At 39.9% G+C, this 23,107-nt stretch overlaps 1 protein-coding gene across 1 annotated transcript in view; it reads left to right on the top strand.

Moving 5' to 3' along the window:
* Positions 1-1,828: 1,828 nt before the first annotated feature.
* Positions 1,829-23,107, top strand: part of washc5 (WASH complex subunit 5) — a 58,261-nt gene continuing 36,982 nt past the window's right edge. The window contains exons 1-10 of the mRNA XM_020519453.2: positions 1,829-2,457; positions 6,125-6,270; positions 9,830-9,914; positions 10,924-11,024; positions 13,446-13,638; positions 15,726-15,878; positions 16,391-16,504; positions 16,801-16,972; positions 17,841-17,968; positions 22,371-22,500. Of these exons, the coding sequence (XP_020375042.1) occupies positions 2,272-2,457; positions 6,125-6,270; positions 9,830-9,914; positions 10,924-11,024; positions 13,446-13,638; positions 15,726-15,878; positions 16,391-16,504; positions 16,801-16,972; positions 17,841-17,968; positions 22,371-22,500 (1,408 nt within the window). The 5' untranslated portion in view covers positions 1,829-2,271. The remainder of the gene's footprint in view (positions 2,458-6,124; positions 6,271-9,829; positions 9,915-10,923; positions 11,025-13,445; positions 13,639-15,725; positions 15,879-16,390; positions 16,505-16,800; positions 16,973-17,840; positions 17,969-22,370; positions 22,501-23,107) is intronic.

The raw sequence follows: 23,107 nt of genomic DNA on the forward strand, positions 1-23,107 counted from the left end.
ACTGATAACATTCCCCACAAGTCTTGTGTGGCACTGTATTGCCTTTTGAAAGTCCATGTATACAACATCAACAGCTTTCCCCTCACAAATCCTTTCCTTTATCCCTTCAAAAATCTCCAAATGGTTAGCAAGATGTGATTTTCCCTTAACAAATCCATGCTGATCCTTCTAAATTAATCCACATTTTTCCATGGGAATATAAATTCTATCTGAATAATCATTTCTACAAGTTTCTCCTTATCTTCTTGTATTTGCTTTTTCACTTCCCTCTGAACCTCCTGTACTAGTTTGGTTCTCAATTGTATTTACTACCTGACACCTATCATAATCACAATTTTTCATCTTTAATTTAATTTCTATCTCTTTTCTCATTCAAGGATCTCTGGATTTGTTTGTCCTGCCTTTTCCTTTTTAAGGAATATACCTTGACTGGAAACAAACCATCTCTTTTTTACAGGAGAGTAATGAGACTCCAGCTACCCTTATGTAGTTATTAATTTGTGAACATTAAATATTGGCAAGATCCTAACTTGGTCTTTTAGCATATTTTTCTTTATGGATAGCCTTTTATTAGCTGCTTACAGTCATTGAACTACAACTTGATGGGCTGTTTCTGGATGTATCAATTACATCATAATGTTCCTCGTACATTGTAAGGATGTGCTATATACAGTTGATTTCTTCTAATAAAATGGGGTAATATCCACTCTGCCTGAAGTTTTGGTGTGTATGCTTGAGCCCTGTGATCTCTTTTATGCATGATTGAATATCTGTTCGTAGCTTCACAATCTGAGGCTTCAAAAATGGCAGTCACCTCACTGTCTGTGGAAAGACTTGAAGTTTCTCTTGTATTCTTTTCTGATTGAGCTACAATAAGTTGCTGATCCTTTAAGTGTTTTATGGGTGTAGCCAAAATTTCCAAATTGCTGTGGGCAGTCCAAAATCCCTGATCTCTTAGTCTTTAAAGCATACTTGTGGTGGATGCTCAGCATCAAGGGAAACTGCAAACTTGGCATGTGCCACCCATCAGAAACCTAATCGTGGAAGCCCAACTGTACTACCATTTATGCCATATCTCAACCAGATGAGTTGTTTAACAAATCTTAGGCAGAAGGTTTCAACAGATCTAGAGAGGCTTTTTAGTATGTCCCAGCCAGAGAATGAGCAATTAACTGCAGAAAACATTTTGCTAGAATCGATGAGTAATTTCACATTTAGAAACGAAACTCTTGAAAAAGGTAACAGAAATCTTTGCAGAAGACCTCACACATGAAAAAACTTGAAGAAGGAGGCTCTGACGTCCTATTGTAATATTTAATGCCTTCAGGCCAGAAAAGGCAGAGTCAGGAAGATAAATGAATTTTCCATAATTATAATTTGTTGTACTGGTGATGACATTGCCAAACTTCCCAGAATTTCAGAACTCAAATCTCCGAAACGACTCTCTCAATTATTCAGTAATATATAAAGTGATTGTTTCCGATGCTGCAAAAGGCAGATGCCTTGTACTGGTCCTTGCTATGTTGCATTTATATAAGTGATTTCAAAGGTGAAATTTGTTGTTTTACCTGTCCTTTTTTCAAAGATCAATTCCAAAAGCAGTTGTTGCACCTCCAACAGAATTTTGTGCAAACCACAGCTTAGATTTGGCAAAATTTGAATGAGATCAGCTTTTAAAATGAATAAAATACTCTCCAAAGGAAGAAGACTCAAAGTTAATTTTCGGCCTTTTTTTATGAGTTATGTCCAGATTATAAACAAAAGGAAAAGGGCACTTTTTGCGTGGTACTGAATGATAAGTGGGTGTTGCTTAATTGATTCACAAAACACAAACCAGACGCTGAGGACCTGCCTGCTTGCTCAACATCACTGGACTGCGCCTGGTGGTCACATGCTGAGTTGACAGGAAGGAAATCATATGATCAACATGGAAGAGCTGGTCTGAGCAGTGTGTGTGTGGGAACCCTGGTAAAAGAGAAGGACTCGCGGTGTGGAAGAATTCCTTCCCTGTATTGTACCAGTGCAAAAGATGCGGGGGGCCAGCAGCGTAGACTGAGTGACTCCGTCCTTGGGTTTATATCGTCCCTTTCTGCTCGCTGCTGCTGGGAAAGGCTGCAGACAGAAGGGGAAGCATGATAACAGAGTCGGTGCAATAAATCCAGAGGTATCCGGCTGTTCTTTCAGTGCAAGGGCTGGTCTGCCTCAGTTGCTGCTGCCGACCCCCCACCCCCTGGGGCTGTGGGGGGGTTCCCCCCCCCCCCCCCCTCCACCATGGTAGACTTCTTGGCAGAGAACAATCTCTGCGGGCAGGCAATTCTCAGGATCGTGTCCCGCGGTAACGCCATCATAGCAGAACTTTTGAGACTGTCCGAGTTTATCCCGACCGTTTACAGACTCCGAGACAAGGCCGAACAGCAGAAGTATGGAGATATCATCTGCGACTTCAGTTACTTCAAGGTGAGAACTGTTGAGTCTTCAGTATCCTCGGACATGCTGTTGGTATCTGCTGGAAAACGATCAGATTAAAGGTTCATTACAAAGCTTATCTTTGCCCACCGATATTAATGTGACGGATTTAATGTTTTGCACAGTTGCCACCTATCAGGCTTTTTAAGATTCACCAAATCCTCATTGACTCCCAAACCTGGAAGCAGTAATCTTTATAACTAGAGTACAGTAATGATAGAGATCATGGGCAGGCATTAAAATGGAAGAAAAATACAGGGAGCAAAATAAACATTGAATTGTCACCATTTAAAATCATGTGGGTGAACTATTAATCACATTTGACTCCCTGTGTAAAAAAAATCTTGTGCACTTCCTGCCCAAAAACTGTACTTCCTGTCGTCACCATGTTTAGTTTTATTTTCCAATGACAGTGTACGTTACTACATCACCATGCCCCCATTCAGTTTTAAAGCTTTTTTCCCTATTCAATTTTCGAGTTTTCTTAAATCGTAGAATGACTTGCATTTATGTAGCATCTTCTGAACATATGAGTGTTTTGCCACCAGTGAAGGACTTGTGAAGTTTCAATGCTGTTTTTAAGTAAGAAAAACAATAATTGGTGTACAGTAAGCTCCATCAATGACTAGATCATTGGTCTAATGCATTGGTCGGTAGGTATTGGCTATATCACTGGTGAGAACTCCCCTCCTTTTCTTCAAAATAGTGCAATGAAATATTTTTATGTGCATGTTTGGGGCATTTTAACTGAAAAGTATTCGGTAAAAATAGACTCAACTAGTTGTTGACTTGTGCATCAAAACAGAGTGTTTGCTCCTGATGCAGCAGTTAGGGTACTGCCATTAAAATGGCCACTGATCCTGTCCATATATGAGCATTTGCACGCATGACATCAAGCCATTAGTGACATACATGCCTGCAGTGTAAAGGCTGTCTAGCTTGCGGTGCACTTTTAAAAAGTGCTGCATTTTAAAATAATTTAAGAGTGCAAGTTGAATTTGCTGTATCTTAAAACTATTATCTCTGAAAAGAATATGGACCTTTTAAAGTCAACGATTTGCTATAAACTGCAGACAGACTGATTTCTGCACAATTCAAAAGAAATGTCTTCTGCCAAAAGATTAAATGAAAGCGCTGATGTTGGGTGCTTATTTTTGTAATCAACTTCTCCGATCATATTGTGACACACTTCCAGAGCAAGTGGGACTTGAACCTGGATCTACCAGCCTTTTGGGCTATAAACTTAATAGTAGGCTGTGGGGGTCCGAGGTTCAGTTGCATGGAAAATTATGGAAAACATTAAGGGGGGAGGGGTCCTCAGCAGAAGTTAATAAAGTTTCCAGAACAAGTAATAGAACAGAGTATGGAAAGGGTCAGGAATCTAATTTCAGGCACAGCAGATAAGGGGACAACTAGGATAAGGGTGGTCAATGCAGGACTGACGGTGTTGTATTTAAATGCATGAGGTATACGAAGTTAGGTAAATGAACTTGTTGCGCAGATTGAAATTGGCATGTACGCTGCAAGGGATGAGAACTGGAACTAAATATCCAAGGATATGAGTCCTCTCGAAAGGACACCCACATGGGTAGATAGGATGGGGTTGCCTTGTTAGTAAGAAATCAAATTAAATCAATAGCAAGAAGCAATATAGGCTCAAAATGCGTAAAATCTATGTTGGTGGAGTTGAGGAACTGCAAAGGAAAAAAGACCCTGATAGGAGTTATTCACAGGCCTCATAGCAGTAGTCAGGATGTGGGGCAGAAAATTACTGGGGAGATAGAAAAGGCATGTAAGAAAGGCACCATTACAATAATCATGGGGGGCTTCAATGTACTGGGAATATCTGGTATGTCTGGAGCAGCTTCTGGTAGAGCCCACTCAGGAACAGACATTTCTGGATTTGGTGAGGTGTAATGAGGCATATTTGATTAAGGAACCTGTAAGGGTCAGTGACCATAATATGACAGAATTCACCCTGCTGTGTGAGAGGGAGAAGCTGGAATCAGCTGTATAATGGTGTTACGGTTGAGTAAAGATGACTATAAAGAAATGAGGGAGCAGCTGGCCAGAGTTGATTGGAGGGGGAAATGATGGAGCTGCTATGGCAGGAATTTCTGGGGATAATTTGGGAGGCACTGCAGAAATCCTTCCAAAGGAAGAAGAAACAGACTAAGGGGAGGACAAGGTAACCATGGCTTACAAGGAAGTCAGGGACAATATAAAAGCAAAAGAAAAACATGTAATGTGATGAAGGTGATTGGGAAGCCTTAAAAACCAGCAGAGAATAACTTTTTTAAAAAAAAAAGCAATAAGGTGTGGAGAAGATGAAATTTGAGTAAGCTAGATAGTAATAAAGAACATCACAAGAGGTTTTTAGATGTATAAAAGGTAAGAGAGAGACAAGGGTAGACATTGGCCTGCTGGAAATGTGACTGGAAAAGTAGTAATGGGGAATAACGAAATAGCGGAGGAACTGAATAGGTACTTTGCATCAGTCTTCATGGTGAGGACACCAGCAACATAGCAAAAACTTCAAGAGATATAGTGGCGAGTGTAGTGGCCATCACTAAGGAGAAGATGTTGGGAAGCTGACAGGTCTAAGGGTGGATAAATCTCCCAGATCAGATGGACTACATCCCAGAGTTTTGAAGGAGATAGCTGAGGAGACTGTAGAGGCATTGGTGGTGATCTTTCAGGAATCACTGGATTCAGATAGGGTCCTGAGAGGACTGGAAAATCGCTAATGTTACACCTCTGATTAAGAAGGAAGGGAAGCAGCAGACAGGAAACTATAGAACGGTTAGCCTAACCTCAGTTGTTGACAAAATTTTAGAGTCCATTGTTAAGGATGAGACTGCGGAATACTTGAAAGTGTTGGTAAAATAGGGTGGAGTCAGCACAGCTTTGTCAAGGGGAGGTCATGCCTGACATTCTGTTAGAATTCTTTGAGGAGCTGATGACCAAGTTAAACAAAGAAAAGACTGTGGGCCTGACCTAGTTGGATTTCCAGAAGTCCTTTGACAAGGTGCTGCACAGAAAAATACGAAATAAGACAAGATCTCACGGTGTTCAGGACAAGGTATGGGCATGGATAGAGGATTGGCTGACTGGCAGAAGGTAGTCAGTGGGGATGAAAGGGTCTTTCTCAGGATGGCAGTTGGTGACTAGTGAGTTCTACAAATGTGGGCCCCAAAGTTGCTGTTAGTTTTTTAATGGAGTATTGGTGACAAATACTGGCAGTTTTGTCATTGTTATCCGTTCAAAATTTGTGGTCATGGATGAACTGTTGCTCGAATTTATTTTGCCAATAAGTAGTGAGATGCCTATGGATAAACATATGGATGATAATGAAATAGTGTAGGTTAGATGGGCTTCAGATTGGCTTCACAGGTCGGCGCAACATCGAGGGCCGAAGGGTCTGTACTGTGCTATTATGTTCTATGTTCTATATTCTATATTCTATTCTTCACCTGGGGAAACGTGAGTGACATTGGAATAAAAGAAAAATCAGGGCAATGTCATCCTGGGCTGCTGTTGTGCTCTGGTAGCTGATTTAAATAATTTAATCACATTTAGTTTCTTCTCAACGAGTGATTAGAATACATAATTTTTGCAGAAAGCCTCTACTATCGTAACACAATTGATCTCCTTTCAGGGTCCTGAGTACTATGAAGGCAAGTTGGAAGCTAAGCCAGAACTTCAGGATTTGGATGAAGAATTTCGTGAAAATCACATTGAAATATTGACGAGATTTTACCTTGCCTTTGAAAGTGTTCACAAATACATAGTTGATCTGAACAGGTAATTTTTTTGTACATGTCTGCTACTAATAATTACACTTAGAATTAACATGGAATTCAACTCTTCATGAATTAGTGAATCAGGTTTGGATGCCAGGATTAATTTGGAATATTAGTAGATGATGAGGAATTTTGTTTTCCTGTCTGAGAAGTAACTGTATGAAATTCTTTGTCATAAAAGAAAGCCTGATAGATCTATGGCAAGTTGTGAACAAAATTTATGGTGTGCAGGACAACGTACCTCCTTATTAAATCCCAATTCTATTTGTGTGATCCATCCAATGATGCCGCACAAATGATTTAATTGAATCTAATCCATGGAAATGACCCTTACTTCTGCTTGGAGTTAGGTTGACTTTTCTTGTCCCATGACATGGTTCTCAATCAGTTACGTGTGTATATGCGAGGAGTGTATGAGCTTTGTCACGGGAATGGGGAGAAAGTTCCTTTACTGGGTCAAAGATCCTGCTGATTTATATCTAAATAAGTATGATAGATCTGTGGCGAGATGTGAACAAAATTTGTGGTGTGCAGGATAAATGTACCTCTTACTGAATCCTAATTCTATTTGCGTGATCCATCCAATGATGCTGCATAATGTACTTCTGCTAAAAGAAGTTTCCCCAATTGCAGAAGTCATACAAGCATGACAAAAAATATCTCATGGTACAGTGACCACTGGCTTGAGGCACTTCTCCCAGGCTCCTAGGGATAGGCTGGAGCTCCTTAGTGCCAGAGATGGCAGCAGGAAGCCCTCCCATCAGATCAAGGCAACCTGGAGGGAAATAACAGAAGGTCAGTGCCTGTAGGCCTTGCAAAAGAACTGGGATCTGTGCTGAGAAAGGATAAATGATTTGCGCTTCAGAAGGGTAAGCGGCACTGTCTGTTCACTCCAAAGTGTAACTGAAAGTGCGGAGGGATATCACTTCGGAGGACTACTTACAGGACTCGGCACCAGATGGAATATGTGACTGAATGTATGACATTTATGCTGTCACTATTGTACCAGTTACAGGACAATGTGGTTAGTACTTACTCACACTCACTGGGAGGGAGGAGCTGGCATTGGCAGGCATTCAGCTAAAATGCTCAAGCACCCATTGGGATAATACTCCGTGAGCTGTTTTCTCCTGTGGAAGCAATGTCAGAAAGGAGACACCATCGCAGCATTCACCTGTGCCTTCCATCAGCACACACACATTGACTTCAGCTTACAAAAGGGAAATCATGTTTGACAAATCTACTGAAATTCTTCAAGAATGTGACTCATAGAGTTGATGAGCGGGAGCCATGGGTGTAGTTTATTTGGACTTTCAGAAGGTTTTCAACAAACTCCTACACAGGAGGTTTGCATGTAAAATTAAGCCATGTGGAAATTGGGGATAGTGTATTGAGACAGAGAGGAAACAAAGTGTAAAAATAAACGGACCTTTTCCAAATGGCAGACTGTGACTGGTGGAGTACTGCAGGGATCAGTGCATGGCAGATGCAGGATAATGTGGATAAATGAGGTTATCCACTTTGGGAGTTAAAAACATGAAGGTGGATCATGACCTGAAAGGCTGGCTATAAATTGAGAGAGGGGAATGTGCAAAGAGCTCTGGGTGACCTTGTACACCGGTCACTGAAGATAAGCACGCAGCTGCAGCAAGCTGTCAAGAAGGCAAACTACATGTCAGCTTTTATAGAGAGTGGATTTGAGTACAGGAGTAGGGATGTCTTGTTACAATAATACCAAGCCTGGCTGAGACCACACCTGGCGTATTGTCTGCTGTTTTGGTCTCCTTCAAGAGAGGGCAGCAAAGGTTTATCAGACGGATTCCTGGGATTGCAGAACGATGTATGAGGCAAGGTTGAAGTGGTTATGACCATATTTGCTGACATTCAAAAGAATGAGGGGGCATCTGACAGAAACCTATAAAACCTTAACAGGACTAGACAGGAAGAAGGTTTCTGATGACGGGAATGTCTGGACGTGGTGGTTGCTTTGGATCACTCTCTAGTTCTAGTGTATGCAGTCTCTCATTCAGCAGCAGGTGTAAGTAGTTAGCCGCTTCACAGGACAAACTAAAGCTTCTGCAGCATTACCTCTTGCTTGTCTGAACATGGCTGCATTGTCTCTAATATATTTGATTTCTGGCCAATACTGGCTGTTACCCAGGCCCCTATTGCCAGAATGCTGCATTTCCAGAGGTTTGACTGCTACCCCTGTTTACGCTACTCTGGCCATTGAAGCTTTTAGCTCTGACCTTTCCTGCACCCATTTGTTCTCAGCTTGACCCTGGCCTGGTTGTTTTGAGCCATTGGCGTGCAGGCCTGAGGTAGTGTGTGAACAGAATGCATTGACCCATCTTGTCAAAAAACTTCCCAGCCATCCCCAATCCCTTAAGCCAAGGCTAAGCCCTATACATAGAATCTATCCTCTCCTGATCTCTTTCCCCACCCATGAGGCTGATGGCCATCCTCAAAGGTCACAGATGGGTCATCCTTTCTGTTAACCCTCTCCTGGCACCCACCAACATCAGCCATATTTCACTGCCATGTGTCTTTATTATTCCTCTGCTGTAACACTGTATATGTTAATTCCTGCACTTACCCCAGGGACCATGCCAGTTAATTTAACTGTGCCTCTCCCAATTCCTCCCATTCTTCGTCGCCTGTGTCCTGATGTTTCACAACACCTCCACACCATGAGACCATCTGATATGTACCTCTGATGCTAGAATTACTTGTCCAAATTTAATTGTCCCTTCTGATTGTCACAGTACCTTCTCCCTCCCAGCATGCTACTTTGAACCAACAGGAGCTAGCTGTCCATATCATCCACTTCACCTTTATAGATCCATGTGCCTACAATGCTCCCTGCCCAGAATGCCCATACGCTGCCTACAACACACATCCGATGTGTTTACATTTCTACTCTGCCCAGGACAGTCAGGCCTGTTTTCTTCTCTGGATAGTCTTGACACTTCCCCACTGACCGGGCCTTGTGCAACCTCCTCGCAGCTTGGACCAGTGGCATCTGATCTCGATCAGTATTGCAACATGTAATAATGATTCCCAAGAAGGACAAAGTAGCCACTACTCGTTCTGAAGACAAGGACACAGTTTACCTCAAGGTGTCCATTTCCTGTCAGCACGTGTGTTTTGCTTATTTGCAGAGAACTTAATTGGGAAGTGAAACTTAATTCCGAAGACCTGGCCTTTTAATGAGCATTCAGGACTTGCAATGTGTGCTGAAAGGCTTCCTGATGCTTATTGTCAGGTAGCTTGACCAGCCTTTAAAGCTCCTAGAACATAATAGCAAAAGTTCTTGTTTCAGTATTCTGAACTTCAGCCTTCCACCCAATTATATTCCCCTGCCTGCCTGCCTGCCTTCCTGCTGTGGGACCAGTGCAAGATTACGTCCAGTGTGTGGACCATACTGCAGAACAAACCAATTTATGCAGCTGTAAATTCCAAATGGAGGAAATAATTTCATGCAATGGTGTCTTGGCTTTAGTTGTTGAGTTAAATTTGTAAATCACATTGAATTCTACTTTTCCGTTGGATTGTTTCAGATTTCTTGACGATCTAAATGAAGGCGTATACATTCAACAAACCCTTGAAACAGTACTTTTAAATGAAGATGGAAAACAACTACTCGTAAGTTAGTGTAACATTTGTAAAACCACGAGTATTGTCTTCAAATTTATATCGGGAGAAGAACCACAAAGCTGGGTGAGACACACTGTCTTGCAACAATTTACCGCATGAAAGATGCCATATAAAAATAAATTGTTGTGATTTCTCTGTTTCTTGACTACCAGTCCAATTTTTCCAGTAATGCAGTCAGCTTTCTTACCATCCCAGCCCAGTTGAACGACACACGGTATTGGTGAAAAGGAAACATTTCACTGAAGCTTTTTGACTTGTCATCACACATACGTAAGAATGCCAAATTTTATTCATGTGTGGCATTCTTGTGTCTGTCCTGATAAGCAATAATTTACCTCAGTGATGTACCTGTCATTTTAACAGTAGTCAAGGTATCTACATGTCACTCCCCCACCCCATTTATATTGTAACCTAGAGTCATACGCTGGCGTCGTTGCTATACTGAAAGAACCTCTGCTGCAAGAGGCTGAAAGAAAATGGCCGCTATTCCCAATCACAATGGTAGCGCTGGCTTCTGTTTTCTGAGTTGGTTCTTTTACAGCCACAGCAACTTTAAAGACAAAGTAAATTCAGGAGAAATTGAGTAAATTAGTTGGAAGCCTGTGCACCCATGTCGCTGGTGCTGTGAGGCAGCAATGCTAACCACTGAGCCACCATGCTGCCACTGCACCACAAGACGCTTTTAGGTTTTTTTTTAATGGGCTACGATTTTTCCAATTTTGAAATGACCTTTCAAGCTATTCTTAACACTGTTTCAGTGCTGTATGACTCTGTGACTATGATTCTGTTTCATGTTAGTGGGCATCTTTTCTCCAATTCTGTTTGTTCTTATTACCAAACGGTGGCCCTAAGGTTCTTGGCTGAAAGCTCAGAAGAATGTCCTTCCTGGTGTTCTTATGCCCTAAGTAAACTTGTAACAATGATCATGTGCTGCTGTTTGATCTTTTTCTTCCCCCTCCTTGTCTAAATGTATTTTCCTCTTTTCGTCATTATTCAGTGTGAAGCCTTATACTTGTACGGAGTAATGCTGCTGGTTATTGACCTCAAGATTGAAGGAGAGGTTAGAGAAAGGATGCTGGTTTCCTACTACAGATACAGGTACTTTATACACAAATGAAAGCAGGATAAATAGGATCCAGTCATATCAAGCTTTTTTTATGCAATATAATTCATTGATGTAATGTGTCTTTATGAAGGCAATAGACTTGAATCCAGAAGACATTGCAAGCCTAGAGAAGTTGGAGAAATGGATTATCATCCAAATTCTAAGATGTTTTATTGTCTTATACACTTCCAAATGCTACATTTTATGTCACTTCTACTTTAGAACAACACTTTTAAAAACCAATGATCTTTTATTTTGCCTTTTACTTTCCTCACTGAATGAGTGCACCAGTGCTTCCAGACTGTTGTTAGTGATGTGCAACATTTGCTATTAGATTTGCAAGAGTTACAATGTGATTGTTATTTCAGTCTGGCTAGCCAGACTGTGTTTGTGAAGTTTGATCTCTTTATTCAAGCAATAAGGTAGTTAATATTAATCAGATTTAAAATATCTTTTCCCAACTCTTATTTCTGAGAATAATCTCTCTTCACTTTGCTAGTTCTTCTGCATAGGAACATATGATTATGTCTGTTTGTTTGTTTAGAATTCTCCTTACAGAGGAAACATTTCTTGTAGAAACCCTGTTGAATTCTTATATTATTTAAAATACAGTTAAAATATCATCTCTTAACCATCTAAACTTGGTAGGTTATGTCATGTTTATGCAATCTGTCCAAATAATGTAACCACTTAAGGCCAAGTATCATCTTATCCTTTGTAAGATCTGTGTAGCCTTCCAAAGATTCAGGGCACGAAATTAAATTGCATGCTCCTGATGGGGTCTAACCAATGCTCTGTACAGCAAAATATCACAGTTTCACGTTTAAATTTCTCCTTTTTGAATGAAGACCTACATGTCATTAGCCAATTGAATTATCTTTTGTACCTATGCTCTAGCTTTCAGTGTTTTTAAATATGAGACGCCCAAGTAGTTTTGGCCTCGGCACCTTCCAGACTCATTATTTGGAAAATATATCTGATTTTTTTCAGATGACCTCGCACTTTCCATGTTTATCTTCATCTGCTATGGTCAGTCTGACCTTTTTGTAATTTCCAGCCCCCATCTGCAAAATTTGGTCTGCCTTCTTACTTGATGACATCTGCAGACTTGGATATACATAACTTCTTCCTTCAGCTAAGTCATATACGTATGTGAATGTGTTTTTATGTATGTTAAAGTTGAGGCTCCATGACAAGCCCCTGGGAAATACTACTTTTTCATTCAGCCAGTTGGAGAATTTGGTCTTTATCTTGAGTCTACTTCCATTTCAAGGCTCAGCATGAGAAAATTCTGCTGATCCATATCCAGGTTTCTTTAGGGCTGTAATAGCTTTGTATTGTTACGAATGCGATATACTTCTGTATAATACTATAGTTGGATGCTTCTGACGTAACTTTAGCCTTGGCTTTCAACAGATCTGCTAATTCATTTGACTACAGTTTAGTTACATTAAAACATTTTGTTGCATCGTTCCGATTGTTCATTCTCGTTTGTAAATTCTACTCACTAGCCTCTTAACTGTTTGGCGACATAGCACGTTTTCACCATGGGTCTCCAAAAGTATTGTGTCCCATGAAGAATTGTCTTATCTGTTCTACAAATTTATACTGACTCTGGATTGGGTTTGGTGGCACAGCAGTACTGTCCCTACCTATGGGTCAGAAGGTTCGACCTCAAATCCCACCTGGTATGGAAGTGTGTCGTGTAACAGATTGAATGAATAAAATATTTTACTCTGGGTACTATTGATTTTGAAATACATTTTTAGTAATTTGTTAACTCTCGTACAAGCGCCACTCCTTTTCCATCGTTGTTGTAGATCTGTAGATGGTGTGACCGTGGCATGGTGCTTTCTTAAAAGTGGATTATGCCTCCTGGTGGGTTAATCTGTGAAGTATCAAATGAATGAATCATACTAAACAGATATGCACATTTGGGAGGCACTGCTTCCAGCCACTCCTTTCCCCATCCCTGCAGATATACAGGTTGACCTATACTTATATATACATTGTACATGCAAATGACAATCCTTACTACAGATGGTTTTGTTTTATACTGATCTTAAAACTTAACTTTTTTTAAAAGAAAAAATTTGTACAAGTATCATTGTACCAAAATAATAAAAATGTCATGAGTTGCTAGCAGAGAAGAGGTTTTCTTTGGTTGATATATTTGAGTGTATGTCAGTTTCATGAATTCTTCTCATGATGTCATTAACACAGGCTATTTAATGAAAGATGTGTGCATCTTATTAAACTAAGAAAGGATGTGAATAATAATTCATAAATTTCAAATATTTCAGTTGTGAAAATGTTCTTGTTGCCGAGCTCAAGCATTTTCTAAAATAATTTTGCAAACAATCTTTGGTTTTGAGTTCTTGCTGTAAAATGATAACCTGTTTGTTTATTCACAGTGCTGCTCGTTCTTCTTCTGATTCCAATCTGGATGATATTTGCAAGCTGGTGCGCAGCACTGGGTATTCACCTGTGGCAGGGGCAAAGAGGCCCCCAAATTATCCAGAGAGCTACTTTCAGAGAGTGCCAATTAGCAACACATTCATCTCAATGGTGGTTGGTCGACTACGATCAGATGATATTTACAATCAGGTGAGAAATATGCTGTTCCATTTACTCAAGATAAATAATAGCAATATGTCTGAAGAATCTATTTGCCAATAGCATTGTGCGAGTGGACAAATTGCTATTACTTGAGATGATAACTAAATGCTAAAGTTAACCTGTTTAGCCATTATTGACAAGTTAACTCCTTCATCCCAGGCTACATCAAATTCCAAGAGATTCCCCCATAATTAATTAATCGTTTTGCACCTTTTTTTAAATCAATCCAGTTAAATTTTAACTTTTAGTTTTGTCTGATACCAATAATTTTAGCTTTACATATTATGATCTGCTAATCTGATTGTTACATTGAAAACAGTTATGGGGATTCATGAATAGCGCATATCACGATCTGTAAGGGTGTTATTTATCCTTCACTATGGGCTGTTTCCCTTGAACCATTTAGTATTCCAAGGATGCCTTAGCTTGAGGCTGTTATATATTGAGGCTGATAAGTACAACCCTTTCCTGCAAACTTTATCAAACCAACATTAAAAACAGTCTCGTATCTCATATATCCCTGTAAAGCTGAAAGATGAAACACCTTCAAATTGCTGTTTTATCTTCTCCTCTTGTCCTAAGTGTTAGATTTCTCAAGGTCTTGTTAGAAGATCTATTTTTATCCAAATGATCTTTATAATGATGGTAACTTCAACTAAATCTGAACAATTACTGGACCTGATGAATATAAAGGGGCTAATGTAAAAATCACATTAATGGCAATGCCATCAGACTGACCATTTGCTAACACATCCACAAAGTATTGAGCCTCTTAATTGATCTCCTTCCATTGTCATATTGTATATGCATTACAACAAAATATATACGTATTATAGCCATTCCTTCCCCCATCCCTGCAGATCTACAGGTTGACCTATACTTAGTTTAAGTAGACACACACCTGCATGTTGTTTAAAAAGCTGAACAATACGTGGGATCGGTAGGGGTGGCAAGAGACTGTGTAATGGCAGTAAAGCTGATAGATTGACCTGAATTCAGAGGGCTGAAGCATTTTGCTTCGAACGACACTCGTGAGCTTTGGGTCTCCGCTTACGTTTTGTCGGTTTTGAGAAAGATAGAAATTGGCTGGCTCATGTGCTGAATTGACAGCAAGCGGCAGTGGGAAACTGATCCTGGAGAAGGTCACGAATGGGCCAGCAGCAGAAGCACTCATACCCCATGTAAAAAACACGCCCAAATTCTGGACCTTTTCTCGAACAACCCGAGTGGTCCCTTTTAAGGAGCTGAATTTGGCTATTCAGCAGCTGGGTATAACTGGGTACAAAAGTGTGTGACAGACAGAAAAGGGCATGTTTGTATGTTTTCAGCGTTGTATTTTCTACCATTGGAACTGCTGTCTGTGGAGAATGCCAAGCCTCCAAGAATTCCCTGGACAGAATGAATGTGGTTTACAAGATACCGTGTGGGGACTGCACAAAACACTACGTGGGGCTAACAGGCAGACAACTAGCAACCAGCATCCACGAACACCAGCTAGCAACTAAACAACACGACCAGATGTCCTTGGTTTCAATACACACAGATGAGAAAAACCACACTTTTTCTACTGGGACAACACTATCGTAGAACAAGCCAAACAGAGGACAGCCAGGGAATTCTTAGAGGCTTGGCATTCATCCGCGGCCTCTGTCAACAAACATATTGAATTAGACCCGATATACCAACCATTACAGCGCACAACTGGAACTGGCACCTACTGGAAGCAGCAAAAACCAGACTATATAAATTTGAACTGGCACAAGACGACAGTGCTTCACAGGAGGCTCCAAAGCACTCAGGATGTCACCTAGTAAGGGGGTGAAACGTCTGCTATCAAACTTTCCAGCTCGGTGAACACACCAATATCCAGGCCAATGTTTTCAGTGTGACTTCACAACCTACTGAATAAGATCATTCTTTTTCATCTTAACTTGAACGTTGAATATGTTAATTCTAAAATATCATCCTGTAAAGTCAGTGTTCATAACAACTGGTAAATGGAATAATTGAATGATGTGAAAATTCGATCTTTAACTTGAACTTTTTTTTTGATATTGTGGTTTTCTTTATATCAGGTGTTGGCATATCCACTGCCAGAACACCGTAGCACAGCCCTTGCTACACAAGCTGCCATGCTTTATGTCATCCTCTACTTTGAACCATCCATTCTTCATACACAACAAGCCAAGATGAGAGAGATAGTGGATAAATACTTTCCAGACAACTGGGTAGGTGAAAGCCACAATGCGTTCCTAATGCTGTACCTAAAGGTTACAATAGGTTAATAGATTTTATTTTTGAACAAAAGAAGCAGTGCACAAAAACTGGTTTCTGAACTGTTTATTTGTATTTTCCAGATTAGTCAATTTTTTAATTGACCAAAAATATTTTAATAGAACAACTGACTGAAATCATGAAACTGTGAAGTCTGTTTCAAAGGTTATTTTAAATTGTCAGATTTGGGTTCATGATGTTTGAATTTTCATTGGATCTCTTTGAACTTTCCATTGTATTAGCTCTTCCAGACATTGAACAGCAATGTAATAGGTGTAATTTGTTTCGTTATATTGTGTTTTTCACAACTTTAGGAAGTCCCAAACCATCTTGGAGCCAATAAGTTACTTTTTAAGAGCAGTCACTTTTGCACTGTTGGGAATGTGATGCACAAATATGAGGTAGTCACAAAAGTGAAATGTTTAAACAAGAATTGAGCTTTTTGAATTTTGTTTCTGCATATCAGGTGATCAGCATTTACATGGGGATCACAGTCAACCTGATTGAGGCCTGGGAACCTTACAAAGCTGCAAAGACAGCCCTGAACTATACATTGGAGCAACTGAACATTAAAGAGCAGGTATGGTCTCTGAAATGTGGATCGTTTCTTTCATGGTAATTCAGTCATGGGTATTTTGAATTCTATTCTTTATAATGTGCAAAATACTCTGGGGGTGTTAATTGACCTGTAATAATTACCGACTTGTTTTACAGTCTTATTAATTGGAGAAGATAATGAGGCAGGATGAAATAGACTGCTGATTTGTTGGCAGCCATTTTGCCTCCTCATCGAAGATTTAATTTGTCCCCACTGGCTGTTTCAAAACAGAGCTCATGTCTGGTTCTGACGTTGACGAAGGCTTTTATCCTCCATAGGCAAATCGATATGGTATGAGTGTTGAAAAGTTACGTCGGCAGGTGCAGCAGTTCCTGAAGGAAGGCTTCTTGAGGGAAGAATATGTGTTGGATCACATCCCTAAACTATTAAACTGCCTGCGTGATTGTAATGTGACAATTCGATGGTTGATGCTTCACACTGCAGAAACTGGTAAATGTGACAGAACATGTTTAAAACCAGTGATAGTTGAGATCCAAGAACGTTTTGGGACCATTATGAGCAGTGCATTGTTTATTGTGTGCCTGATTTATTTCTAATTGTTAAGTGTAAAAATCATTCAGAAAATGTGAGAAAGAAATGTCACAAGAAAGTTAAGCCTTTTAGAGAGAATTGTAAATGCAATAGACATTGTTTAATAAAATATTGTATAAATTCTGAGACCCTTAAATTACCTTCCCTTTCCAAAGAAGAGGAAGTCTGACATTTCATGAAACCTTCGTGAAGCCGTCCCAATATTATGGCAAATTAACAACTATTCGTATATAAAAGTAAAGTTGCCATAGTCCCAGAGGACCATTGGGGAGAGGTGACTAGTGGAGAATTAGAATTAGATTTTATTGTCATATACACTCAAGTACAGAAGTACACGAGTACAGTGAAAAGTTTACAATGTCCACTAAAAGTGGTCTGCACAACAGGTGCTAGAGGAAATGAAGCGGGTGGATGGGGTTGCCGATGAAGCAAGTTGGGTTTGTTTTTGACTGGTTTTCAGCTTCTTGAATAATAATTTTGGAGCTTCACTTATCCAGGCAAGTTGCCAGTCTTTTATTACACTCCTGACCTGTACCTTGCAGGTGATGGACAGGCTTTGGGAAGACAAGAGGGGAGTTACTTGCTACAGAATTTCCAGATTTTGACCTGCCCATGTAGCCAGAGTATTTTTAAGGATGGTTCAATTTGATATCTGGTCAATGGTTCCACCCAAGATGATGGTAGAGGATTCAAATGTCATTGATTATCAAAGGTAGGTAGGTAGTTAGACTTCTGTTTCAAACTTTTTTTTTGTTTTCTTTTCCAGTGTATGATCCAAACAACAAGCGCTTGCGACAGATTAAGGACCAGGTTTTCGTTGACTCAAAATACAGTCCCAAAATGCTTTTTCAGCTTTTGCTGGACAGTGCTCAGTTTGAGTTTGTTTTGAAGGAGGTATGCTTGTTTTATTCTTCTTGGCTTTCATTTCTATAAATAATGACACTTCAGAACATGCAAGTTAAAGGATTTGAAAGGGTAGGTAGACAGAGTTTGTTTCCTCTTGTGGGAGAGTATAAAACAAGAGAATTATTAAACTATGACAGCCACCAACAGATGAGGAGAAAACCAGAAATTGCTGGAAAAGCTCGGCAGGTCTGGCAGCATCTGCGAAGAGAAATCGGTGTTAATGTTTCAGGTCCAGTGACCTTTCCTCAGTTCTGAGCTTTTCCAGCAACTTCTGTTTTTGTCCCTTTACAGTCTTTTTTTTTTTTTTGTGTACAAATAACAAACTGAGCCTTAAAAGGGTGCAAGCAAATTAACATGAAGTGTTTAAAGTATTGGCAAAGATTTGTAGAGATAGTAGGAACTGCTGATGCTGGAGAATTTGTCATAACAGAGTGTCGAGCTGGATGAACACAGCAGGCCAATCAGCATCACAGGAGCAGGAAAGCTGACATTTCGGGTCTGGACCCTTCTTCAGAAATGACCCTTTCCTGCTCCTGCTCCTGCTCCTCTGATGGTGCTTGGTCTGCTGTGTTCATCCAGCTCTACACTTTGTTATGGCAAAGATCTGCAGCTCGGGTTGTAGATGAAGTTGCTGGCTTGTTTTCATTCAGACGTTTCGTCACCACGCTAGGTAACATCATCAGTGGAGCCTCCGATGAAGCGATGTTATTCTACTCCGCTTGGAATTTATACTGTCTGGTTCGTTCTGGTGAGTATCCATACAGCTCAAAACCAGAAATGACAGTACTCACCATAACAGACTGGATAGTATAAATTCCAAGCAGAGTAGAATAACATTGCTTCATTGGAGGCTCCACTGATGATGTTACCTAGCGTGGTGACGAAACGTCTGAATGAAAACAAACCAGCTCGGCGAGCAAGTCAACAACCTCAACATGAAGTGTTACGCAATATTTTTCAGAACTGTCATACTGGCCAATACGAAGTTTAAACTAGTTGTCTTGGCATTATTAGATGTTCTAACCATCTAAATTACCCAGCCAGAAAATATCTCCTTAAATATACACAATTAATTGTCCCAGTGAGTTTCCTGAATGGCTCACTCCTGTTCCTACGTTCCTACCAGCATTGACCATTTGAAAAATATTGACCAGTTGTGATTAGGGTGTTGGCTACAAATGATAAAAGTCATATTTGGCAGTAAACTGAGGCCACATGGAAATTCAGTGTAAACCCCTTTTTACTGCCAATGCATCTGGTGAAATTATAGTGACAGAGCAGTTAGCAGGAAATTTTCATCAAAATCCATCTTAACTGTTGCTTATAAACTGCTCCTCTTGTTGTTTTTAATCTATCCAGGACTTGTGGTCTGTCTGCAAGGCCTAAATTTGAATTTTCATTGTGTGCCTTCAGGGAAAATTCTCAGCACTTCAGTCCCTTGGATATTTTCATTTTGCTGTTCCTTTTTGTTGTCATGTGAAAGTGCTTTTATTGTTGTTTAACTTCACTGCTTCCCATGTTCTGTACCTAGTAACATTACATGTTCTGTAAGGTGTGATTCAGATGCTTGCACTTTGAAATAATAAAATTTTAAATTTTAAGGCAAATAGGGACCCTCCAGATAACTGAAAAAAGAAGTGTGCTTTGCAGAAGAAAATCCCACAAAATAAATTCTACTATAACAAGCCCAATTGTTGTTAAATAACTTTAGACACTCTGAATTCATTGACAGGAATCGTATCACAGAATTGGAAGATTCTGTAAATTCTACTTCAGAATTCGAATACATAATCTAAGACAACAGTATAGTGCAGTACTGTAAGAGTGCTTTATTACTGCACTTGACATTCCTTGGATGAGGTATTAAACTGATAGGTCCTTAGTTTATTGCCATGGTTCAGTTAGATACTAAATAGTGAATGGCACTATTTGAGAAAGATTAAGAGTCTTCTTGGGGCTCCTAGTCTATCTTCCAAACAGACAACATGGCCATTTATCCCAAGCTGTTAATGAGATCATCGGAGAAATTGGCTGTCACTATTGCCAACATGGCAATAATCATTGCACTTCAATAAGTTGCTTCTTTTGTAAACATTTAGGAACATTTCTAAGACATGAGATAAAGTGATACAGCATTTATTCCCCTTTCTCTTCCAACAATTTTTTCTGCCTTCTCACATGCTTTGTAAGTTAGCATTTCTTTTAATCAATTAATTGCTATTGTCCAACCATAACTGGTAATTTTGCATGGAAACCGTTCCTTCCTTTCTGTACTTTCCCTCTAGCCTCATTGGCCTCTTACAGGTCTAAATGGAAACCGAAATAGGCCATTTGAACCTGACTTCCCATTTGATTAAATCATAACTGATATGTACCTTAACTGAATTTTTCCACGTCCTTTGATAACCTTACCCAACAAACTTTCCTCGATCTCCATCTTGAAAATGCCCATTGTCCGAGCATCTGCAGTATTTTGAGCAAGCAACTTCCAGGTCTCTCTGTGTGGGGAGAAAATGCTTCCTATTTTCTGTCTTAAATAGTCAAGCTCTAATATTTAAATTGTGACCAATTGCTTTTAATTCATTTCACCAGAAGAAATGGATTCTCTGTATTTACCGTGTTGAATTCCTTTAACAATTTAAAGACATTAATTTTTCCGAAGTCTTATAAATTGATTCTACCAGCCCTCATAATTTGATCTTTTTAAGTTTTAACATAATTTTAGTAAATCTGTATTTTATCAAAAGTTAGTGTGTTTAAAATAATGCAGACCTTCAGATGTGGTCTAGCATTGGTTTTGTGCAACTGAAGCATCACTTTCTCACTTTGTTTTCCAACCTCACTAAGTGAAAGACATTCATTCATTTAGGTTTCTTGATCGTTTTTTGCATTGTGCACTTGTCTTTTACTGATTTGTGAACCTGAACACTGCTGTTTCTCTTGTCCTCCCACACGCTGCAGTTTTTCAACATTAAGGAAATATTCTGATGTTTTTCTTGCATCCAAAGTGCATGGTCTCTCATCTTTTCCATATTGAACCCCATCTCAATTGGTTTTGCCCATTCCTTTAATCTGTTCTTGCTGCTCTGAACCTTCCATCTATGTAACTTTCACTTTCCCTTTAAATTTAGTGTCATCTGAAAACTTGGACACAGCTCTTTATTCCTCCCTCCTAAAGAAAGGGAGTGAAAAGCTGCAATCTCAGTTTAAATCCTGAGGGAACACTCCTTAGAATTTACAGGAGCAACAAGCAAATTTGCCCCCAAAACACCCAGAAAAATTCAGCCATGGGAGTGATCAATCAGAGCCCCCCATAGGTTGAGTGGACACTATGTGAGGAGTTGCTCCTCCAAACATAGACGGTTTTTCTCCCACACTTACTAATAGATTACCTGTGAGCCTTAGGCCCATAGGTAGAGCCTAATGAGTAAGGAGAGTGAGTGAGCTGGGGTGCTAAGTCTGAGGAAATGGGATAATGTTGTGGAGATGCTAATGGTGGAGGTTGGGTGGAAAGCTTGTGGTGGTAGTGGGCCAGTGAGAACTATGTGTTGGGTGTTCTGACCGCCTGGGGAGGGTGCAGAAAAAGGCTGCAAGTTAGATGGGTTAGAGGGATATGGTTGCAAATGGGTTTGGGACAGAGGTGACTACAAGAGGAGAGGCTGCAAGGTGGATGGGGGTGTGGCTAAAAGCAGGTGGCAGCAGCAAAGGAGAGAAACGGGTTCAAACAGGTCAGCAAAGGAATGGCTAAGCAGACTGAAAAGCTTAATCACAGAGGTAATTAATTCTTTGCAAATTTAATGTGAAATCTCTGGGTTCAGGCTGCATGGGTGCAGGTGCTGCTGTATGGTTGAAAAGTGTAATGGATGTTATTGTAAGCTACCAATTGTTTAGAAAAAAATCAAAGATATTACAAGATAAACCAGATATGGCCTACCTGTCCCAAATACATATTGATTCTTTGTGATTAGCTTGTACTTTTGCATGTACTCAACAATTTCTGTCCTGGTGCTAAATTCCAGAAGATCCCCCTTAATTGATGTAAACAGGTTTGTCTGACGTTTTGCTGTCCTTGCTACCCTCCCTTGCCACCACCTCAAATGATAAGGTACATGACACACATCGATGTTGGTGATCAGAGTGGGTGGTTTCTTCAACTAAGCAGCAGGTTTGCAACAAACCACCCTCCTCGTCCCTTTTTCCTTTTTAAATTTTTCTCAAGGATGGAGATTCCAGACTGTCTTGTGTGGTAGGGATCAGTGAAGTTGAAACTGAATATTGCTTCTCCAGCATACCGTAGATAAGCATTCAGCCAAGTGGATCATATTTCTTAACGATCACTCCAGTGCTTTATGGCATTAATTGAGTAATGTGTATTTCATTTATCATTTAGATGTTTAAGCAAATGCTCTCAGAAAAGCAAGCCAAATGGGAAAGTTATCAGAAAGAGGGCTCTGAGAGAATGACTGAACTTGCTGAGGTGTTCTCTGGAGTAAAGCCTCTCACCAGAGTGGAAAAAAATGGTATGTGATTAGTGTTTGGATTACTCTATTCATAGTTGAAGTATACAGTGATGTCCTGTTAGTTTCCAGTTTTCCAGCTGGTTTTAATTTGGCCTTCACTGAAATGTTCAATCTCTTTGCCAGATATGTAGAAAATAGCTGTTTCCTCCCAATGGTGATGTGTTCTGTTTTAATCAGGTAATTTCAAACCTTGGTTAAACAGAGACTGTGATGTTCTGTTTTTTTTTTACCTTGTCACCCATTTGCTTTTTTCATTTTACTCTCTTTAATATTTCTTTCATTGTTTTGTGTCCCTTGCACTTTTTCACTTTTGCAATCGCTTGTGTCAAAATATGGATCTAGTTCATAGGGGAAATCCTCAATGCATGTTGCTAACATTGAATAGGAAAAAAAACAAGGTTTTGGGAAATTGCGAAATAACACCTAGTTGTCATAAAACTGTCTGGATCAGAGAATAGAAGGCTGAGAGGGTTAAGCAGCTCTACGGTGTAATATTTGCAGCTAGGGAGGCAGGAAACAATAAAAGGATGAGAAGACTATGATTCAGGAACCTGTGTCAAGACAACAATGTCTTTCTTGTAACCTGATCAAAAAGAGACCCAGAAGA

Source organism: Rhincodon typus, chromosome 4 (genome assembly GCF_021869965.1).
Source record: "Rhincodon typus isolate 14 chromosome 4, sRhiTyp1.1, whole genome shotgun sequence".
Classification (NCBI taxonomy): domain Eukaryota; kingdom Metazoa; phylum Chordata; class Chondrichthyes; order Orectolobiformes; family Rhincodontidae; genus Rhincodon; species Rhincodon typus.